General features: G+C 55.2%; 1 protein-coding gene across 4 annotated transcripts; it reads right to left on the bottom strand.

Moving 5' to 3' along the window:
• Window positions 1-147: 147 nt before the first annotated feature.
• Window positions 148-18,478, bottom strand: FCSK (fucose kinase). 4 transcript variants are annotated; one of them, XM_082608228.1, is made up of 24 exons: window positions 18,213-18,478; window positions 14,404-14,504; window positions 13,897-14,048; window positions 12,748-12,798; window positions 11,661-11,786; window positions 11,259-11,331; window positions 10,758-10,855; window positions 10,277-10,357; window positions 9,670-9,789; window positions 9,319-9,490; window positions 8,791-8,903; window positions 8,034-8,135; window positions 7,742-7,912; window positions 7,189-7,253; window positions 6,077-6,447; window positions 5,189-5,399; window positions 4,848-5,014; window positions 4,533-4,754; window positions 4,048-4,191; window positions 3,765-3,884; window positions 1,994-2,181; window positions 1,811-1,910; window positions 1,085-1,308; window positions 148-909 (listed from the first exon to the last, which is right to left on the bottom strand). In XM_082608228.1, the coding sequence occupies exons 2-24, from the start codon at window positions 14,483-14,485 to the stop codon at window positions 823-825; spliced, it is 3,240 nt and encodes a 1,079-aa protein (XP_082464354.1). In that variant the 5' UTR covers window positions 14,486-14,504; window positions 18,213-18,478; the 3' UTR covers window positions 148-822. The 4 variants fall into 4 exon arrangements, with proteins under 4 accessions (XP_082464354.1, XP_082464355.1, XP_082464356.1 ...); XM_082608229.1 differs by having other exon boundaries at window positions 4,126-4,191; XM_082608230.1 differs by lacking the exon at window positions 4,533-4,754.
• Window positions 18,479-21,125: the final 2,647 nt, after the last annotated feature.

The raw sequence follows: 21,125 nt of genomic DNA, 5'->3' as shown, positions 1-21,125 counted from the left end.
ATCCCAGACCCTCATCCCATCTCTTGGGCCCTCAGCACCAGAAGTTGGATCATTCCAGGGGCAGTTTCCCACAGTGCCAGGGTAAGTGGGAATTGCTCCCAGCAGGAACAAAAAAGATCTTTACGAGGACAACCTTGAAGAGCAGAGTGAATTTATTCCAAGAAGATTGCAGTCCTGAGAACTCACGGCCCACAGGCACATGGCAGAGTTGCTGGTTAAGGCCACGATTAGCAGTGACTTGCTGCAGGACTGTACTGGCTCTCTGCCACAGACACGAGTGTGGACCCTCATCCCTGTTCCCACTCCCCCATTAAGTCAGCTTGGGAGTGAGTGTGGAACAGGAAGTCTCTACTCAGGCAAAAGCCTGACCTCTAAGGAAGGCCACAGGAAATGCCTCAAAGGGCCTCTTCAGGGTCGGCCTTACCAAGGGAACCCAGCCATCTGCCAAGGCTGGTTGTCATCCCCTTCTTCCAGGCCCTCATGGAGAGTGAGAAGGCCAAGGCCCAAGCTGGGCCATCAGATTTGTAAAGGTCACAGTGGACACTGAACTCAGGACCTTCCTATGTCCAGATGGAGCAGACATCAAGCCTAGGCCACTGTCAACCAGGAGGTCACAGTCCTATTCCCAAGCACAGTCTGTGCTTCACCAACTTTTAGAAAGGGCTGGGCCTGAGCTCAGGTTGGCTTCCTTTGGAAGCAGATTCACAAAGAAGTGGGTGGAAAGTAGAAGACTGAGCGCTCCCATGGCGGAAGGAAGGGAGGGCCTGCTAGAGCTCCAGGCTTTCTCCTCTTGCAGAGGGACAAGCCTCATGAGAAGGGCCATCAGGCTGAGGTCTCAGTCCCCAGCAGCTGCAGGCTCAAGCCCTGAGTGTCCACTTCTACCAGGTGGATGCTGTAGTTACCGAGGCCCTAGGAGCAAAGGACAGGAGGTGCTTAGAGGGTTCTGGGTGGGTTTTAGGCTTTCGGGAGGCTGGACTGTGGCTGCAGGGCCAAGGGGACTTACACCTGTAGCTGCTGGTTAGCTGGTGGGCCACAGGGAGGGCTGCTGTCCCGCACCAGATACCATACCCCGACCACACCATACCTCAGTCTTGGCCAGCACAGCCTCCAGAGCCTCCTTTTGCCGCGGCTCCTTGGTCAATAGGTAGAGAAAGCCCCCGCCACCTGCCCCTGCCAGGCTCTGGCCATGCACGTGGGGGGCCAGGACATCCATCATACGCCGCACAGCCAAGGGCTCACAGCCTGGAGCCATGAGCTTCTTCTGCTCCCAGTATGATGTCAGGCACTGGCCCAGCAGAGGCAGGCTCCCTGGGGTGGGGGCAGAGAGGGGAGTCGTGTGCCTGAGCCAGGATATTCACTCAATGCCCATCTGTAGACTGGATGGGGTGCCAAGAGGCACTTCTTAACCAGTGTCATAGTTAAGAACCTGGGTTCAGTACTGGCTGGAAACAGGAGTGATAAAGCCCACCTCACGGGGTTGTTTGTGGACTAACGAGCACAGAGCAGTTGGCGTGGTACCCGGCTCAGTGTTCACTGAACTGTGTAACCCTAATCAGCTCTGACTCCCTGGAACTCGGCTATGGAGCCAAGCCTCTTCCTCCATCTGCTTCCTGGTAGGTGGGGCTGGAGGCCTTCCCCAGGATGCAAGTATTGACCCGAGATGTGACTCCCACCTAAGTGTGGGACCCTGCAGAGGACAGAGGCTTCATACCTAGGGCCGGTGCCAAGTCTGCAAAGGCCCCGGGCGTCAGACCCACAGGCAACAGGCACTCACTCCTGGTGCCTGAGCTCCGGGGAAGGAGTGCCTTACCTTGGCGGAAGGCTTCAGCGCACTCCTCGGCGTGCCGCACCAGGTTGTGAGCATTCTGCACAACGGCAGGCAGCCGGGCATACCAGCTCCTCAGCACGTCCTACAGATGGGGCAGGAGGGGTGCGGTGAGGCTCAGCCTAGCTGAGCCGTCTCGCGTCCCTCCCTTCTGGGGCCAGGGCTCACCTGCAGCAGATTCCGGGCCAGGCGGGTCTTGCCAGTGTACACCAGGAGCAGGTGGTCATTGAGCTTTTGGACAAAGCCCACAGGCACAGTGACCTCTTCCACTTCCACCTTCAGCGGCAGCTGAGCCCGGGAGCGCCCCACCTTGATGCCAGGCATTAGGCCACCCACTTGGTCCTGCCAGCCACCTCCTGCGAGAGCCCGGACCAAGTCACTGTTGGAGCCTATCTGGCCCAGCTTCCCTCTCCTGGTACAGGCTCCTGGCCTTGCATCCCTGGCAGGGACCAGCGTGGGAAGGCAGCTTCCCCCCACAACTTCAGCTGGGCCAGGTGAGCTGTGCAGCTTCTGCCCCCGCGCTGGGAGCAAGTTGAGCCCAGCAATGGAAGGGGCTTCATTCTGGAGCCAAGCTTAGAATGCACAAGGCCTGAGTTTTGTTGCAGACCTAATGTGTACTTGGAATTGGGGTAAACCACATCAAAGGATTAAGACCTACACTAACCTTTCCTCCTGAGGAGGGATGACATAGGACTTTCCCTCCAGCCTAACAGTCCCTGCACCCTGGCTTGCCTGATAAAGGGTGTTGATGGTGGAAATAAGCTTCTCAGCATCTCTTATCAAACTTCAAATAGCTTGTTCACATTTTGCTTTACTAATGAAAGGTATGGATCTCTTTTCTTCTTGCAGCTATATAAAAATGTCAAAACTTGAGATGAGTCTGGGATAGGCCTTTGATATTTGGAGAAGGGCCTGCAAGGATTTCGAGTATAAAGTGCAAATGGAAGGAGGCATCTGGAACTTTACAGCCAAAATGTGGTTAGTGTCAGGCCTGGAATGTCAAGAACTCCTTAATTACACCCCTCTCCTTCAGAGCACTTAGCATAGCTTGTAATTATACATTTATTGGAGTGGTTATTGATCAGTGTTTGTCTCCAATAGGCCGTAAGACTTTTGATGGCAGGGATGCTGTTTTTGCTCATTTTATTGCCAGGGCCCAATACAGAGGGGATATTCGATAAATAGGTGTCATTTGACCAAATGAGAGATATGAACAGTGTACCTTAAAAGAAAACTAAAAAAGCTTCCCCATCTGCCCCTTTTGCTAATGACTACCTATTATGGGATGTGAGTCATTACAATGAAAGGAGGGAACCAGGCTACAAAGTGGCCAGAGAAGATACCATAGTCGGGCGTCTATACATCTTTGTGGCAGTTTCCCTCCCAGAGTCATGCTGAAGATGAGGCCTGGCATCCTGAGGTGACCAGAGCACCCTAGAGCCAGACAAACCTCTGGCTGCTCTCCATTGTGCATTGATGCTAAGGGGCCACAGTGATGAGTAGGAGAAGCTAGTGACATTCTGTATGATCACAGCCATGCACTGGGTACCCCATCATGTGGTGGGGGAAGCGAGGCACAAGCGGCCCTAGCCCAAGGGAGAGGCACGGTGCGGAAGAACAGGCTGAAGGTCCTGTCCCCTAATCCAAACCCAGCCCTGCCCTGAGGGACAGCCCTGGGTAGGAACAGAGACATGAGGAATACCTAACACACATGAAAGGTGCAGCACAGACTCTTAACACTTAGTAGGTGCTCCTACATCAAGTCCTTTGAGGTAGAAATACTTCATTTTGAAAACCACCAGAGAGAGTGTGTCAGTGATAAGAGGGAAGCCCTAACCATTGTAAGGAGCAGCACAGTTCTGTCTGCAGGTCCAGGGAAGCCCCTGGAGGCCCCTGAAAAAGTTCCAGTGACCTCCCTCTGCCCTGGGGCAGTCCATACCTGTGGTAAGCACCTGCTCCAGATGCAGCACTGCATGGATCAGGGCCTCCATGCCCACCGCCCGGCCTGCGGCCCGCTGCAAGGCAGCCAGGGCAGCCCCCGCCAGGATGCTGCTGGTGCCTGCAGGGCATGAAGGAGAGTATCAGCCATGAAACAGCTCTGCCCAGCCCAATCCTGCCCCACCCCCTCCCTCTCCACTGGGCAGAGGCTGGGGAGAGGATTGGAGGCAAAGCTGAAAGGGAGAATGGAGTCGGTGAGCAGCAGGGAGACAGGGCCTGCTCACCAAGGCCAGAGCCATGGGGCAGCTCAGACCAGGTATGCAGCTCAAAACCGCCCCCAAAGGTACACAGCAGCTGCTCACTCAGCGAGAGCTTGGAGTGGACACTCACGATCCCCGCACAGATGAAGGCCGCCTTCAACAGCGCCCCTGTGGAGTGAGCAGCATCCGGCAAGGAATTTGGTCTCCAGGGGTGGAAACAGACACCCCACCCATCTCAGCCTGGCCTGGGGCTCATCTAGGGGATAAAAGCCCAGCAGCGGTGCAGACCCCATCCCCAAGCCACAAAAGGTCCTCTGCACTCCGTAACACCGGCAAGTGTGCCAGCTCTACCTCCTGTGCCTGGGCAGGGTAACGTCAGGGCTCCTCCACCAGACTGGCTCACCCTCAGGCCAGGCACCCATGGCCTGCAGGGTCTCTCGGGTTCTGCCCCCATCCCCCAGCTGGCTAGGTGTGCCATCCCCACCTGCACAATTCACAGGTGCCCTGACCTGGGGCATGAGGCTGGCAGTAATCCTGCAGGTCATCCAGGCTCCCGCATACTATCTTTGTGGCCATCTTGTCCTGCTGAGGTCCCACTGCCAGCCACAGCTCAGGCTCTGGGATGCGGCGAGCCCTGGCCCCAATGGGCCGGCGGCCATTCACTCGCACAGCCAGGCCCAGCACTGCCCCACCAAGCTCATAGGCAAGGGGTGGCGTGTCACTCCAGCCCCCTGTGGCAATTGAATAAGACCAAGCTGGTCACAGGGGCTGCCAGCTCAGTTCTGGGGTGGATACCCTCACCCCTACCCCCCCAAGGGGCTCACCAGAGAAGTCCACTCGAGCCGGGCACTCAGCCACCACCCACTGCCCAGGTGCTGGCAGCTCTACCGGCACCGAGGAGACAAAGTGCTGGGCTGACATCACAGCCTGGCGGATCAGGATCTGCCCAGCCCCCTCGTAGTGGCGGGCAGCTCGTACTAGTAAGGCTGGTCTGCCAGGAGGGAACGGAGAGATGGTGGCGTGGAGCCCCAAGCTGGGGGCAGGCTGCTTGGGTTTGGGGACCGACTGCCCTAGGTGACCTGAGGACACTCCACCTCTCTCTGGGTTTCCACCTCCAAGGATGGCAAGGGGCTGCTCCAAGGGTTTTGACATCATTAGCACCCACCTGCTCAGCCACTTGTCCCGTTCCTCGGCGAGCGCTGCCACGCCCCGCGCCAGGTCTCCACACTCCAGGTACGAGAAGGGCCGCACCCACTCAGGGTTGGCAGCTGGCCCACTCCGTAAACCTCCTTGGCCCTCTGCCATGCAGCCCAGGACATCCGCCACACAGGCCAGTGCCCGGGCTGCCACGCCAGGGTCTCCCACACCAGCTGCCACTGAGGGACCAGAAGTCAGGAATAGCTGGGGAGGAGGCCCGCCCTCAATGCCCCCTGCCCTCAAGCACCCCAGACCCCTCACACCTCTTCACTTTTGCCCAAGATGTATCCCTGCCTGGGAATGTTCCCCACTCTTCTGCCTGGCAAAGTTCTCATCCCACCAGCCCCAGCCCAGACATGCCTCTGCACCCCCCACCCAGGATGCCCTTAATGAGTAAGAGCTCAGGCTTGGGGGGCAAACCACCTGGGTTCAGTCTCAGCCACCCACCAACCAGCTGTGTGGCCGTGAGTGAATAACTGAAATGGGGAATGAGGCAGTCTCTGTGAGGCTAAGGCTGAGTCCCCAGCCAGAATGCCTGGGTCCCACGCAGGGCGCGCCACATCCCCCTGGGGCTGTGCTGGAGCTCCTCACCCACATCCAGCCCCCCGCACAGAACGTGCAGGCTTTGCCGACGCTCACAGGACCCAGAGGCTCAGCCCCAGGCCTCCGCCTCTCACCAAACTCCCCACTAACAGGGATGGAGCTTCCCAGAAACCCAAAAGTTAAGTCCATTTGTGTCTTTCCCCTGTTTTAAAGTCTCATGACTCCCTAGTACCCTCAGGTTGATGACCTAGAGGGCAGACAGGGCAGGTGATGCTGGGTCTGGCTTCCCAGCATGGGTGCCCAGCACACTCACCCTGGTCCAGGGTGGCCATCAGGGGCCCAGGACAGCCCTCGCGCACAGCAGCCTGGATCAGCGGGCGCAGGCTGAGGTCCTGCCGGGCCTCCAGCACGTGCCGTGCCTTATGCAGGGCCTGGCGGAAGAACAGGTCCCGGCGGGAGGCCAGTGTGGCAGCCCGGTCCAGGCACGGCTGCAGCTGCTCCCAGGACAGACGCCAGGAGGCTCGCCAAGCCCGCAGGGCCTTGTTCCCATCCTCCTGGGGGTCCAGCATCCACAGCATGTCCTGGGGCCCCAGGGCCCTCGAGGGGTGGAGCACGGGAAAGAGACGGGCACTGAGAAGGCAGCGCTCAATGGGGGGCATGTCTGGGTCCCACAGGTCCCAGTCCCTGATGTGGGGAGAAGACACATGAGCAGGAGGGAGGCGAGTGCTCCTGCCTGGTCACCAAGCCCTGACCACCTGTCAGCTGGGGGTTGGCTCATTCACGGGGACAGGACGAACTCCAGAGGCAGCACAAGCAGGCAATTCAAGGAGGGAGGCCCACTGCCCCGCCTCCTTTCCCAGGCCACTGAACAAAATCCCAAAGCCTGAGCTTGGCAAGGAATTTGGAGTTGCCCAGGGAGAAGATGCTAGGACAACTCAGGCTGCTCAAAACTACCCCAGGGGACTTCTCTGGTGGCACAGTGGTTAGGAATCTGCCTGCCAGCACAGGGGACACTGGTTCGAGCCCTGTTCCAGGAAGATCCCACATGCTATGGAGCAACTAAGCCCACGAGCCACAACTACTGAGCCTGCGCTCTAGAGCCCGCGAGCCACAACTACTGAGCCCACGTGCCACAACTACTGAGCCCATGCACCAAGAGCCCGTGCTCCGCAACAAGAGAAGCCACCGCAATGAGAAGCCCGCGCACCGCAACGAAGAGTAGCCCCTGCTCGCCACAACTAGAGAAAGCCCGCCCGCAGCAATGAAGACCCAACGCAGACAAAAATAAATGAAATAACTTAAAAAAAAAAAACTACCCCAGACCACAGGGATGGTGAGGGGTGGGGCAGGAGCAGAATGAGCCTCCAAGCAGCTACCACCCTGGCTGCCGAGGCCCACAGAGGCCCGTGGGGCCACCAACCCTACCGAATGCCTGTCTTCTGGAAGAACTGACTCCAAGACATGTTGAGATACGTTCCTGTCCCCTGTCTCTGGGGGAAGAGAAGGAAGCAGTCAGGGCTGCAGGGGCCACAGGAAGGGGTTAAGGGCAATAAGGCCAGAGGACCAGGATCTGCTCAAGAGCGGACAGGAAAAGAGACAGGGGCACTTAGGCAAGCAAGTTCTGAAACAGCGTCAAGTCCTGGGGCTTCCACATTCCAGCCCGGGTGCCTGGAACCTGGAGCAGAATCCTGGCTGTGGGCCTGACCCTCCACAACTGGCTCTGCAGCCCAAGGCGGGTCACCTCCCTCTCTGAACCTGTCTCCGGCCTGAAAAATGGGGATAAGAATCCCCACCCAGCCTGCGTCAGAGCAGCTGAGGAGGGAGGTACAGGCCTGTTGAGACTCTACTGGCTACGCTCTCCTCACTGCCTATCCCTCAGGTGAGTGCTCAGAGAGCCCTGCAATGAAGCTGGGCTAGGACCCCCAGTGCTCCCCACAGCCTAAAGAATGGGGGCGAGGGGAGGTAGGGGAGCACCTACTTCCCAGCTGTCCAGACGGCCAACGAGGGTGAAGGCCCGGCTGCGGGCGCCGTGCAGCTGCACATGGTGTCCCTGCAGGACGAGGTCATGCAGCTCCAAGCCGTGCAGTGCCTCGGACTGGGCCACGTCCAGGCCACTCACGAAGCAGCCGGTGCCGATGTGAATGGGGCCCTGGCAGGGGAGCGGGCAGGCGTCCTGCGTGGGCAGGGGAACCCCAAGCATGCCCACAAAACACACAGGACCCTGGCTCCCGTACCCTTGCCCTCCCTCTGCCTGCCCTCTCAGGCCTCACCCGCAGGTGGCAGTGCTGCAGGACACTCCCAGGACCCAGCTGGACGGGGCCCTCCAGCAGGCAGCTGACCACAGAGCTCCCGGCCCCCAGTAGCTGCCGTTCCTGTGAAGCCAGGGAGAAAGCTGTGAGGGCCCAGGGCGGGGGCTGCCCCAATTCTCCTCCCCAGCCAGCGCCAGAATTCCTGATGCTCCCCGCGCCTGTCGGCCAGCCAGATCCCTCTCGATACCTCCCTGGCCCCAGCCTCAGGCTGACTCCCATCCCATCTTGACCGCTGCTGCTCCCCCAGGGGCACGCTCTCCCTGCCTTCTCCTCCAAAGCAAATCTGCACCCAGTAGTGGAGGCCCCACCAGATGACAGCTCCCCCAGAAAACCTCTCCCACCTGTCCAGCTACCCCTACCCCCGCCACCCTGAGGGCCACCTCTGAACTCTACCTGCCCCATCACCATGAATTTGCCTGAATCCCCAAGCAGACCCTTCAGAAAGGGTGGGGGGTGGAAATCTTCTCTAACTGCTCACTCAGACTTGGATGTAGAATCCTGACTTGGCCACTTACTGGCTCTGTGGTCTTAGGCAAGTAACTTAACCTCTCTGAGCCTCCAGTGACTCACGTGCAAAATGGGGATAATAACACCTACATGCGTAGATAATCTGTCCCAAGCGTGAGCTATTCCCTCCCCTCCCTGCATCCCCCATTCCTACCTGTCTCCAGGTACCCCGTAGGCCCCTCTGCTGGCCTTACCTCCAGGCAGGTCTTACCTCCACCTGGGAGTGCACGACCTGGGCCCCAGGAGCCCCCGGGAATGTGAGAATGTGCAGGAACTCACTGGCTGAGTTGGTCATGTAGTTGTAGCTGCCGTCAGGGACATATGCTGTAAAGATACAAGTACTGACCCCAACACCCTGCATGTTGCAGCTCTGACACCAGGCTGGGCCTCCCACCAGAAGACACATCTTCATCAGGGCCTGGGAGGGCAAGCATGGAAATGAGCCCGCTGTGCCAATGGGGAAGCTGAGATCCAGAGAGGCTCAGCAACCTGCCCAAAGTCACACAGCTAGAAAGTAGAAAGACCAGGACTGAAGCCCAGGAATGAGACAAAGGAAGAAGAGGAGAGTTACCTCAGCAGGGGACTTTGAACTGGGAGAGGGTAATTGTCCAGTCCATGCACTCACTAGGCCTGCCTGGTCCAGGAGCCTGGGGGCCCGGCAGGTGGGGTGGGAGCCTCATTCTGGGGGCCTTCACTCCCATGGCCTCCCCATCCCGGAGAGCCAAGAGGCAGTACCCACCCACTGTGAGGGGCTGATCGCGAAGCTCCCTCCACAGCTCAGCCCGGGCTCCATGCAGATAACCTGCGATGTCCGCATCACCTTGCCCCATCTCTGGGGGCCGCCCCACCAGGAAGTCCTCCCTTCTCACGTTCCGGGCCATGCAGAGCAGGATGTCAAAAAATAGAGACAGCTGGGACAAGGGTGGGAAGCACTGCTATTAGTGGGTTCCTAGGCTGAGCTGGGGCGGTTCCATCTCTAGAGACGCTGACATAGAGAGGGGAAAGGACTGGCCTGAGGTCACACAGCCAGGCTGCCAGTGTCAGTGCCTCTTGCCCAGGCCAGGACCTGCCAGTCCCCAATCCCAGTCACCTGGACAGGCCGGGCTCCAGAGTCCAAGCCCATGTAGGTGCAGGCGTCCAGAGGCGGGCTCACATGGGTGGCCAGGAGGTGCTCAGCAGTTTCCACAGAGAAGAAGACAAGCCCAGAAACCTGGAGGGGCCCCCACAAGGGTCAGGTGGGAGACCCTGGGGCCAGCCTTGTGCCTGAGTTGGGGAGGGCCACATGCAGATGGGCCAAGCAAGGCTGACTGCCACACCGGACAGGATCATTCATCTTCTGGGCCACTCCAGCACCCAGACTCCAGGCTTACTGGAGGCAGCTCCACCAAGGGCCCCTCAGCAGGCAACCTCTAGGACCCCTTAAATTTTCAGGTCTCCTCCCAAACCCAGTTCTCCATCTTCCCTATAGTCTAGTCCCAGGCTCTTATCCACCACTTGTACCTTTGTCCTTCATTCTAGAAGGATCCCCCGAGTCTGGTTCCAGCCTTTCTCATTTGGGACAAGACCCTGAATTCCAAGGCTACGTGCTCCTCAGATTTTGGCTTCACCTGCTCCCCTGAATACCAGTTCCAGATCTTCCTCAGATTCTGGTTCTAGACTTCCCCAGAAGGAGTGGGGCTCTGCCTTGGCAGCCATACCAGTGGCACCCGCCCATCAGGCCCGGCACATCGCTGTATCTCTGCCTCGGTGCCTTGGTAATAAATGTCCAAAACGAAGCCCTACGTGGGAGCAGAAAACAGAGTTAGGGAAGGGAGCAAGACAGGATTATGAAAGAGGGCATGCAAGGGTGTTCTCCAGATGTAAACCCAGGATGCAAGTCTGACAGGCCCCAGCATATTCCTGGGGATACAAGTGCCTGAGACCTCCCCCACCCTGACAGCAGAGGGCAGGCTTCAAATGTCTCCACAGCCCCAAGCCTGGGCACAGAGCCTGGCACAGGATCAGGGGCAATTCATGTTTGGTAAAAGACTAAGTGAGCACAAGAGCCGCTGCCATGGGGCGAAACTCCTCCAGGTCCAGACCATGCCAGAAAGTCCAGGACAAGGCTGCCCAGAGCACAGGACCAGGAGGCCATCCCAGGATGGCTCCGCTGCCCACGCTGCTGCCCAGGGGCACTACCTGGGAGTCAGTGAGGTAAACACCATGGTTCCGGGCATAGGCCGTGCTCCCCGGAAGGGCGATCACTCTGGCTCCCCGGAAGCCGTCCCAGCTGATCCCTGCAGGTGGGGGAGTCAGGAGGCTCTCCAGCGACCCCAACCCAAGGAATGGGGGAATCCCTTCCAGCAGGAGGGCAGGGGCATCCAGGCACCTCTAAAGAAAATATGGTTTCCAAAGCCAAATGGACATTCCTCTGGGAGAATGACAACGCCTCACCCCCAAAGTTTGTCCACAGAGCCCTTCGGGGCAAAGGGGGCAGGGCTGGGTATCTCCACTCTACGGCCAGGCAGACTGGCCCGGCAGGGGAAGCCCTGCCCCCTGGTCTAAGCTCCGTCCTTCAAACCTCAGAGCTGCCCTTGTGAACAGGGCAGCAGGCCAGGCCCGGAGACGGGGTGGGTGAGGAGAAGCGGAGCCACGCAGGCTGTGGCTACGGAAGGCGGTCCCAAGCCTTCTCAGGCTCACCTGGGGTTGGAGGAACAGACAGCAGCATGTCGGTGCTGCAGACCCACACGCCTGGCGGGGAGCCTGGGCCCAGCTGTGGGGAGAGAGAATGAAGCTGGTGGCCGGGCCCAGCCCTTCCTCTGCTCCCACACAGCACAGCCTCGGTCTGTTCCAGGGAGACTCGGGCTGCTGAGGTAACAGGGGCCTCCCTATATCCATGGCGCCGATGCCAGCCCTCCCGCCTACTTCCTGGGGCCGTACCTCCCCCCAGTGTGGCCAACACTAACATCCTGAAGCTCTAACTAACTCCAGGCACCCAAAGCCACTGTTCCTGGCATCCCCTGTCTGAGCCAGCACAGACTATGGCTGATGGCTCAGCAGGAAAGCAGCAGGACAAGGCCCCATGGCAGCTGCCTGTCTCACCCGATGGCTCATGATGTCCAGCAAGCAGTCCAAGTTGCAGACCACGGCCTCCACAGGGGCCTGGGGATTCTCCACAGGGAGGCAGGTGAAGGCCCGGCCACAGTCATCGAAGGGGAAGTCTCGGCCCTGGGGCGGGAGCAGGGACAGGCAGAAGAGCTTGAGGCAGAGAGCCTGGGCAGAAAGCCAGCAAGCTAGAGGACTTTTACAAAGTGTGTTCTCATGTGATTTTTTAAATTACATGATTATGGTAAAAAATTAGCAAATGCAGATACACAAAAAGAAAAATAGGCCCTCAGGGATAATAACCATTGCCCTCATTTTGAGGTTATGCCCTTTCATATACCTCATATGCATACTGTTTTTTTTTTTTTTACAAAAATGAAAAAGATGGAGACAACAGAACTTCACACACACACACACACACACACACGAGTACAAGTCAAATTGGAGAAAGACTGGGAACCATATCAATGTCAATATCCTGGCTGTAATTATACTATAGTTTTGGAAAATATGACCATTGGCGAGATCTGGGCAAAGTTTACAGAGGCTTCCCTCTGGATTATTTCTTAAATGTGGATCTACAATGATCTCAATCAAACTTCCAGTTAAAAAGGCTGAGATCATTCTATACAAACTTGTGCGGCTGGCCTTTTTCACTGAACAATGAAAATATATTCACCGATGCTCCCAGTGAGCCAGGCCAGGCCCCAATTTAAGCATTTGATGGGTCATCTCAGCACATCCACATGAAGTAGGAACTGATGCCATCCTCATTTCACTGATGAGGAAACTGAGGCCTAGAAACAGTCAAGTGACTTGCCCCAGGTCACAGAGCTGGTCAATGCACAGGTCGGTGCAGAGAGTTAAATGGACCTTTCAATCATTGTCTAATATTCCACCAGGAGGATATGCTGTTTATATTTAACCGGTTCCCTATTTTGAACACCTGGATTAATTGTATTTCTGATTCTTCAGGATTTGCACAATGCACACTGGCACACAAAGGCAGAAGACCCCTAAAGTCCCATCCAACCCCGAGGACTGACCATCCTTCTGCATGGCCCCTGCCCAGCATTCTACTGACCATGTGCAGGATGAGGATCCAGGCCGAGTGCAGAACATCTGATGTGACCACCTATCAAAAGTGGAAGGGCACTGTTCACAGAGGTCTGGGCGGATGGCACCCTCTTGTGCAGGGAGAGACCCCAGCACAAGTCCACACAAGAACCAAAGGAGGGACTACCCTGGTGGCGCAGTGATTAAGAATCTGCCTGCCAATGAAGGGGGACACGGGTTCGATCCCTGGTCTGGGAAGATCCCACATGCCGCGGAGCAACTAAGCCCATGCGCCACAACTACTGAGCCCGTGAGTCACAACTATTGAAGCCCACGCGCCTAGAGCCCGGGCTCTGCAACAAGAGAAGCCACTGCAATGAGAAGCATGCACACTGCAACGAAGAGTAGCCCCCGCTTGTTGCAACTAGAGAAAGCCCGTGCGCAGCAACGAAGACCCAACGCAGCCAAAAATAAATAAATAAAATTAATTAATTTAAAAAAAAAAAGAACCAAAGGAACAACCAGCAAGGTCAAGACCAATGGCCACAAGCAGGCACGAGGCAGCCCTGGCCACTCCTGGATAAGGAAGCACAGCAGCCTTCCAGTTGGGCCACTCCCCTGTCCCGTTTTTAGGGAAGGCTGCAGGCAAGAACGTGGGGCTGGCTGGCGGGTGACTCACAGTAAGTCAGCTTTATGGCAACCACACAGTGGTCCCCTCCCCTGCGGGTGCCACCCCCACTGCCAGAGCGTGTCCATGCCTGTGCCCACCCTCACTGCCTGTGCCAGGGTGCCATGCAGGCAAGGTGACCTCGTGAAGTGGCTGGGTGTGTGTGGGACGTGGGCCCACACTCTACGCACTGGGGGCCACTGCACCTCAGTTCCAGCAAACCACTGCTATGTGGGAAGGAGAGTCCAGGGTGGCAAGATGAGATTTCTCAAGGGAAGCCCGAAAGCCTAACTCCTAGATACTGGCCCTGACTTTCTAAAACCACTACAAAGGCTGCCCCTGCCCTCTGCCCTCACCTGGACGAGTCTGCTCAATCTACAGATGCAAAAACTGATGCCAAACCTGAACTGGGCAGGAAAATGGAGCCCGAAGAGCTGGGGACCTTGGAAAGGCTCTGTTTGAAGCCCCCCATCCCTGCTGTGCCCGGGGGGGCACTTGAGGAGCACTCACAGTGAAGCCTGCACGGGCACTCAGGTGCTCAGCAGCCACCAGCAGGGCGTTGAGGGTGGCTCCTCCACTGCCCACACGAACCTCAGGGTCTTCCACGGCCAACAGCAGCGTCCTGGTGGGGATCTGCTCTCGCTTCTGCCGTATCTCCAGCTCTGTGGTCAGAACATGACTGGGACCTGCCCCCCAGCCTCTCCACCCTGGTCCCAAGCACCTCAAGCCAACCTCCTGACAGCCATTATTTAATCTTCTTTGACTCAGCAGCTTTTCATCTAGTAGCTCATTAGATCTTTCCCCAACTCAGTGGGGTAAGTACAATTACTCCCATTGCACAGATGAGAAAACCGAGTCTCAGTGAAGTGACCTATGTCTGAGGTCACGTGGCTAGGAAGAAGCAGAATCTGGGTTTGAACCCGGGTCTGCCCAGCTCCTGGGGCTGTAGGGGTATGTGACAAGGAAAGGGGACAGGGTTCCACATTAGGGGCAGAGTGGAGAGGGAGGGTCAACTACCTCTCTGGAAGACCTCGACGCTGTCCTTGTACTGGCATGTCAGGATGATGACCGTCCAATCAACCCCCTTCGGCTGCTCCATTCTGGCCAAAGTTGAGGGGCTTCCAGGGCAGAGATACGGGTATATGTGAATGTTTTAAAAATTATCATACCCTAAAATTGATTTTTTTCGTTGTAAGTAGTTTTATGAATTTTAATACATGTATGGATTCTTGTGGTTACTACCACCATCTACATCTAAAAAAGCTCCCACATGCTAACCCTTTACAGTCACACCCTCCTCCATCCCTCACCCCTGACAACCAGCCATCTGTTCTCCAAAGCTATAGTTGGAATGTAATCTTTGGAGATTGGCTTCTTTCACTCAACATAATGCCTCTGAGATTCAGCCAAGTTGGCTATGCATATCCATAGTTCTTTCTCTTTTTTTGCCAAGCAGTATTCCGTCGCATAGACATCGCACAGTCTGTTTCTCCACCCACCCACTAAAGGACATCTGGGCTGCTTCCAGGTTTTGGTAATCAGGAATAGAGCTGCTATAAACATTCATGTGCAGATTTAGCGTGAACAGAAGACTTCATCTCTCCAGGCGGACACCTAGGTGTGGGATTGCTGGGTCGTGTATCTTTGACTTCATCAATATGGGTGCATGATATTTCCTCAGGAGAGGAAGTAAGGGGAGCGGGGTGGGGTTGACAGGGGGTCCCACCTTAAAACAAGGGGCTGCCCTTTCTGTACCGCAGGCCCCTCATCATCCAGTCATTGGCACTGAGCTGCAGGGAGGGAGGCTCTAACTTCTAGCCTCCTGAGGCTGAGGGCAATTCCCCGGAAAAGAGGGAAGCTCTGGGAGAGGTGCACCAGTTTGTTCAAGCGCAGCATGCTAACAGCACCCACTACAGGGACCTCAGAGGGGACCTCCCCTCCCAGAGGCTCCAAGCCAGAAGGGGGCTGCAACCCCACCTGTCAGCCATCTTCCTCCAGGGCACTCTGAGCAAGTGAGGGGAAGGTGAAGGCAAAGCTATGGCTTCACCCACTCCTATCTCCCAACACTCCTTTCCTACCAGATAAGAAACCAATCTGACTGCAGAGGCCCTGGCCTCCCCAAGACCTCTGTGGACGAGTCCCTAGGAGCGTGCTGGCATCTACCTCTGGCAGGGTCCCAGTTGCTGTCCCATGCAGCAGCCCACCCCCACCTCTTCCCTCCAGCCCCCAAAGCTCAGTGTGGGGAGGGCCGGTGGAGTGAGCTGCATGCCACCCCAGAGGTGCCCTGAGCACACATCCATCTGCAGTCAACCCTCACCCCAGCCGGAGCCAACAGGAAACCTGAACATCAGTAACGGTTTCTTCTTATGCCAGACTCTGATGCCACCAAGCCTATGGTTAAGGCTGACAGACACTGCCACTTAGCAACACCCATACTCCCACGAGCTTTCAGGGGAAGCTTCCACCACTAACAAAAATGGCTCTGTTCCCTGTTCAGCTCAGGAGGGAAATCCAGAGGGGAAACCTGAGCTAGAGATCTTGGCCAGGCATCTGAGGTCAAAGGCATTCCCCAGGTTACCCATCTGGCCTTCCCAGTAAAGGGGGTGGCTGGGGATTCCAGATTGGCCACCAACTCCGTGTGTGATCTTCGGCACCCCTAACCCTCTCTGGCCTCCTGTGATAGGGAGTGTAACGGATAGATGCCCCCATCTTGTTCACACGGAGGCCATGCTTCCCACCAACCAATGACATGAAGAAGACAGACCCACTCCTACAAGATGGGGATCCTCTGATAGGCACCCTTGGCTCCAGAACTCCCCACCAACCCAACACAAACTGTCTTAGAACTGCACTGCAGTCTGAGCGCCTTTCTTCCTTCCGGTGCTCTCACAGGAAGCAGAACTGAAAACTGACAGCTCTCCCTGCTTCCTCCAGCTCCCTCCCCATCTTCCCTCCCCCAAGAAATCTCTTGCAAGTCTAATCCCATCTTGTTCTCTGCTTCTCTGAGGAGCTAAACCAACATGGGCGTCTATCATCTTCCCCTTGGGACTGCCAAAGGAAAAATTACTGTAAGAACCTCGAAATTAATATCTGGGAAGTACTTTCTTTATCCTCTGTGCCTCAGATGAAGAATCTGAGGCACAGAGAGATTAAGTGACTTGACCAAGATCACACAGCTAGCAAGTCGTAGAGCCAAATTTGAACCCAGACACCTTTTTTCCAGAGTCCATTCTCTTAACCCCTCCACTGAATCTACTTTGTAGGATGGAAAAAAGAACAGACATACTAAATATATGTAAAGTGCCCAATACAATGTGACAATGAAATGGGGATGGCATTAATGAGAACAGCCACTAGAAGTGAGCTCATCCACCCATTCTGACCCATAGTTAAGACACTATGATTTTTCATCTTCACAACACCACTGCCAGGTAAGTATTCTGTCCACTTTACAACTGCTAGTTGATGCTGCATCCATGACTGGGACGTGGGTCTCTCAGATTCTTATTTAGGTGATGGTGATAATGATGTTTGATCCCAAGCAAACGTGCTAAAAGAGAGCAAGGAAGAAATGCCCCAAGGAGAGTCCAAAGGTCTGAGCCCAGTCTTGGTCTTGGCATAGTGACTGAGAGTCATGAGCAGATGACAGGTCACAGGCAGAGGAGGGAGGACGGCATGATCTGGACTGTTCTCTACTAGAAACTGGAGCAGAGGAATAGTCCTGGGCTGGGAATCAACCCCCAGAGCCTGTCCCCAACTCTCCCTCTTCCTGTGTGATCTTGAGCAGATTACTTAACCTCTCTGAGCCTCAGTTCCCTAACTGAAAACTGGGGCCAACCTCCTAGGATGGTTGCATTAAATAAAACATAAAAATATGTGGCACACAGCAGGAGCTCAATGAATGGTAGTTCTCTCCAGTGAGGAAAAGCAACAGGAGAGTTCGACTTGACCCTGAAGCAGGTTGGAGTGAAGGCTCTGGTATATTCTCTGGGTCAAAGATGCCCCTGTAGAAGAAAAAAATCAGGGAAGACCTGGGAAAATCAACCAAGGCTAAGTAGCATGCCTTGCCCGATCAGACTAAAGGGTATTATGAGAACACAAACGGTGGAACAGAACTGGTAGCATAGGGAGTGTCTTCTTCAGGCACCACGCCAAAGACACGTTGAAGTATCAGCTCATGTGACCCACTCAACAGCCCTGTGAATTGAATTTTACCACACCTACGTTATATATAAGGAAATTGTAGCGTAAAGAGATGAAATAGGCTGCCCAAGGACATATACAGCTTTTACAGGCAGGTCAGGTGTATCCACCTCCAAGATTCTTGCTCTTACCCACCCTGCAGAAACAAGACATCTCTCCTGGAGTCTTTAACCTCTGTCATACCTGACATTTGTACAGAAATCTTAGCTAATACAGGCCTCTATCCAATATTCTGCATACTTCCAACAGAACTTTATCTACTGAGGCCAAGTTGAAATAGTTCTTAATGTCCTCAGCCACACGCTGCCTAAAATTAGGATAGGGAAGGGGAGCCAGGGACAGAATAAAATAGTAAGGCCTCTTCATATTTGCTTTTGGAAGAGAAGTGGGGCAGGGATTTTGCATTTTAAGGGGAAAAAGCAGCCCCACGGAGGAAGCTGATTTGTCTTCTGGGAAGCGAAAAAAGGCAGAAGGAAGGTGACTGGGAGTAAAATTACATTGCAAATTACACAAACGTCCTATAATTGAGATTTGTGGATAATGACGAGCCCCGATGGGGTAAACGGAGGCAGGAAAAGCGACCTCAAAGGAAAAATCACCAGCGCCAGCATCCAGAGGCCCACCTGCCTGTGGTCCCTGTCCCGGGCGTCCCCAGGTCTCGGAGCTCCTGTAGAAAGACCTAGGCCAACGGGTAGAAGCACCCGCAGACGCCTCTTGGAGCAAGTGGACGCCGGGGGGCGGCTGCAGAGTTCCCCGACGCTCTTCCCTATCTGGAACCAGGCAGCCAGTGGCGCGGCTCAGTCCTGCGGGTCCAACAGTGTGGGCGGGAGGCGGAGAAACGGCGCAGATCACTGGGTGTGCGATACCAGTATCCGCGCGGTCTGACATACGTTCCTCCGCCGGCTCTCTGCGCAGCGGGATCTTTAACGCGGGGCTGTGCGTGCCTTTCGCGGCGCACCCTGGGAAATGTAGTTTCAGCCCTCCGCTCGCCCCGGTTTGTCCTCCCCAAAAGCCCAGCTCGGAGCTAACGCCTGGGCCAGCGGAGATGGTCAGGGCAGCGCTTTCCTAAAGGGCAGTGATTCTTGCCTTCGAGAAGTCAGGTGAGGTGAGAAGGCGGCTCCGCTGGGCAGCAAAACTACAACTCCCGGGCTTCCCTGGTGGCGCAGTGGTTGAGAGTCCGCCTGCCGATTCAGGGGACACGGGTTCGTGCCCCGGTCCGGGAGGATCCCACATGCCGCGGAGCGGCTGGGCCCGTGAGCCATGGCCGCTGGGCCTGCGCGTCCGGAGCCTGTGCTCCACAACGGGAGAGGCCACAGCAGTGAGAGGACCGCGTACCGCAAAAAAAAAAAAAAAAACAAAACAAAACAAAAAAAAAAACAACCTACAACTCCCAGAGGAACCAGTGCGTTGTAAAGACAAAACTCGTTTTCTGAGACTCGGGGTTCCAGGTTTGTGTTTTGTTCGCTTGTTTAACCCCCTGGTCGGGAGCGTGGTGCCGCCGCGTTTCCCCGAAGAGACACAAATCAAACCCGGAGGAAAAACCCCACAGGTGTCGTTCGAGCGTAAGCGACTACCGTTGGATTGGCAATTGGCCATGCTTTCGCGGGTTCATTACGTGGGTCCTTCCGGTAGAAACTTTTCAACTCTGTAGTGGGAAAAAGATGTGTGGCTTTTTTGGAAAAGTTATGAATGGCAGCATTGTTCGTAATAGCGGAAAACTGGAAACTCTCTCTCCAGGGTACTGGGAAAATAAACTAGACACACCCATGCAATGGAATACTATGCAGCAGTTAGAAACAATGAGCTAGATCTACATGTACAATAGGGAAAAGTGTTCAAGACACTTTGTTAAAGAACATTATGTATGGGAATCTACTCATGTCAAAAATAATGTATGCGGACATATAGTACATGTGGATAGGAGCCGGACTGGAAGGAGCACACTCTGAGGTGGAGACTGCCAGGGATGGGGATAGGCAGGGAGAACTTGAGCTTTATTTGTATTGTTTGAATTTTTCTTATGAGAATATACTTGCCAAATCTAGTGTCCTTAATAGGGGGCCGGCGAGGCCCGAGCGGTCAGTCTCAGAGAAGATGAGGGATTCTGCTCTAACTCTGTGTAACCTTGGCCAGTCACTTGGCTATTCTGCCTCCTTGTCTTTATCTGTAAAATGGGGTAATAATAGTGTCAAATGCCTAAGATTCTTTTGAGGATAAGATAAATAAATTCTTGACTCCATAGTAAATGCTCCAAAAATATTAGCCATTATTATGATGATTGTTGTTATTCCCATGCGGACTCCTTAAAGCTGGATCAATGGTTTGTTCACTATTGTATCCTCAGTCACTAGAACGTGCCTAGGACATTGTAAGTGGTTAAAACAATTTGGGTTTGTATTGTTTGTTTTTTTGTTTTTTGGGTTTTTTTGGCCGCACCACATGGCTTGCCGGATCCTAATTCCCCAGCCAGGGATCAACCCCGGACCTTGGGTCCTCGGCAGTGAAAGCCTGGAGTCCTAACCACTCGCCCGCCAGGGAATTCCCAACAATTTGTTGAATGAAGGAATGAATAAAGAGCAGTCCCCTGCTCAGCTCCTACTACCCTGCCTCCTCCCCCAAATCTCTCTCCTTCTCTCAGTCTCCTCCCACTAGAGTCATCCCCCCTCTTCACTGGGCCCAGGTCTCATCCTCCTTCCCCCACTTCAACACCTGCTCCCTTCTACTGTGAACCCAGCAGGCCTCCAGGGAAGAGATGAGCTGCCTCCCACTGCTGCTGTTCTCAGCAACGCAGATCCTTGCTCTGCAGTGGAGTGGACGGCAGGGATGCCTGCAGCCACAGCGTGGCGGGGGTTCAAGGAAAACAGCTCCGAGGAGCTCAGAGGCCAAGGGCTTCACCCCACCTCCTAGGGCGGGCATGCTGACCGGGTAGGGAGTGGCTCCAAGGCCACTAGCAAAGATACTCACAGAAGGCTTTTTAATAAGATAAAGCCCTCAGCAGCAGACACAAAAGCATGTAGCTCTCCACCCCACGGTCTGGGGTAGACAGAGCCATGAAAAAACATTCTGATGCTATAATATAGGGTAGATTCTAGTGGTTAAATACAGGGTTTGGAATCAGACAACTCCTCCCCAGTTCTCATCACTTTCTGACTGTGAGCAAGCCACTCAAATTCTTTGAGCTCAGCTTTCTTCCTCAGTCAGAATACAACAGTATTTGCCTAACCAGGTTGTTGGGAGGATTCAATGAGCCAATGCATATAAAGGGTCTAGCACAGAGTAGGCATCCAACTTCCTTATTAAACAATCATTCTGCCAAAATGTAAGGGTGCAAGTCTGGAAGGCTTCTTGGAGGAAGTACAATCTGCAGGACCCTGCATGAGATATGAGGCTGCTGGTAGCAGGAAATCCCTCTGGAAGCCAGGACTACCCACAGGGATATCTTAGGTTGAGTTCCCTAGATGCCTTAGGTTGAGTCTCAGAGCCTGAGAAAGGGATTCTTGTGCAAACAATCTCTTAGGGCAGTGAGGGAGGCAGGA

The sequence above is a fragment of the Mesoplodon mirus genome (assembly GCF_964341445.2).
Source record: "Mesoplodon mirus genome assembly, chromosome: 19".
NCBI classification, from domain to species: domain Eukaryota; kingdom Metazoa; phylum Chordata; class Mammalia; order Artiodactyla; family Ziphiidae; genus Mesoplodon; species Mesoplodon mirus.
This window is presented reverse-complemented; position numbering and strand designations above follow the sequence as displayed.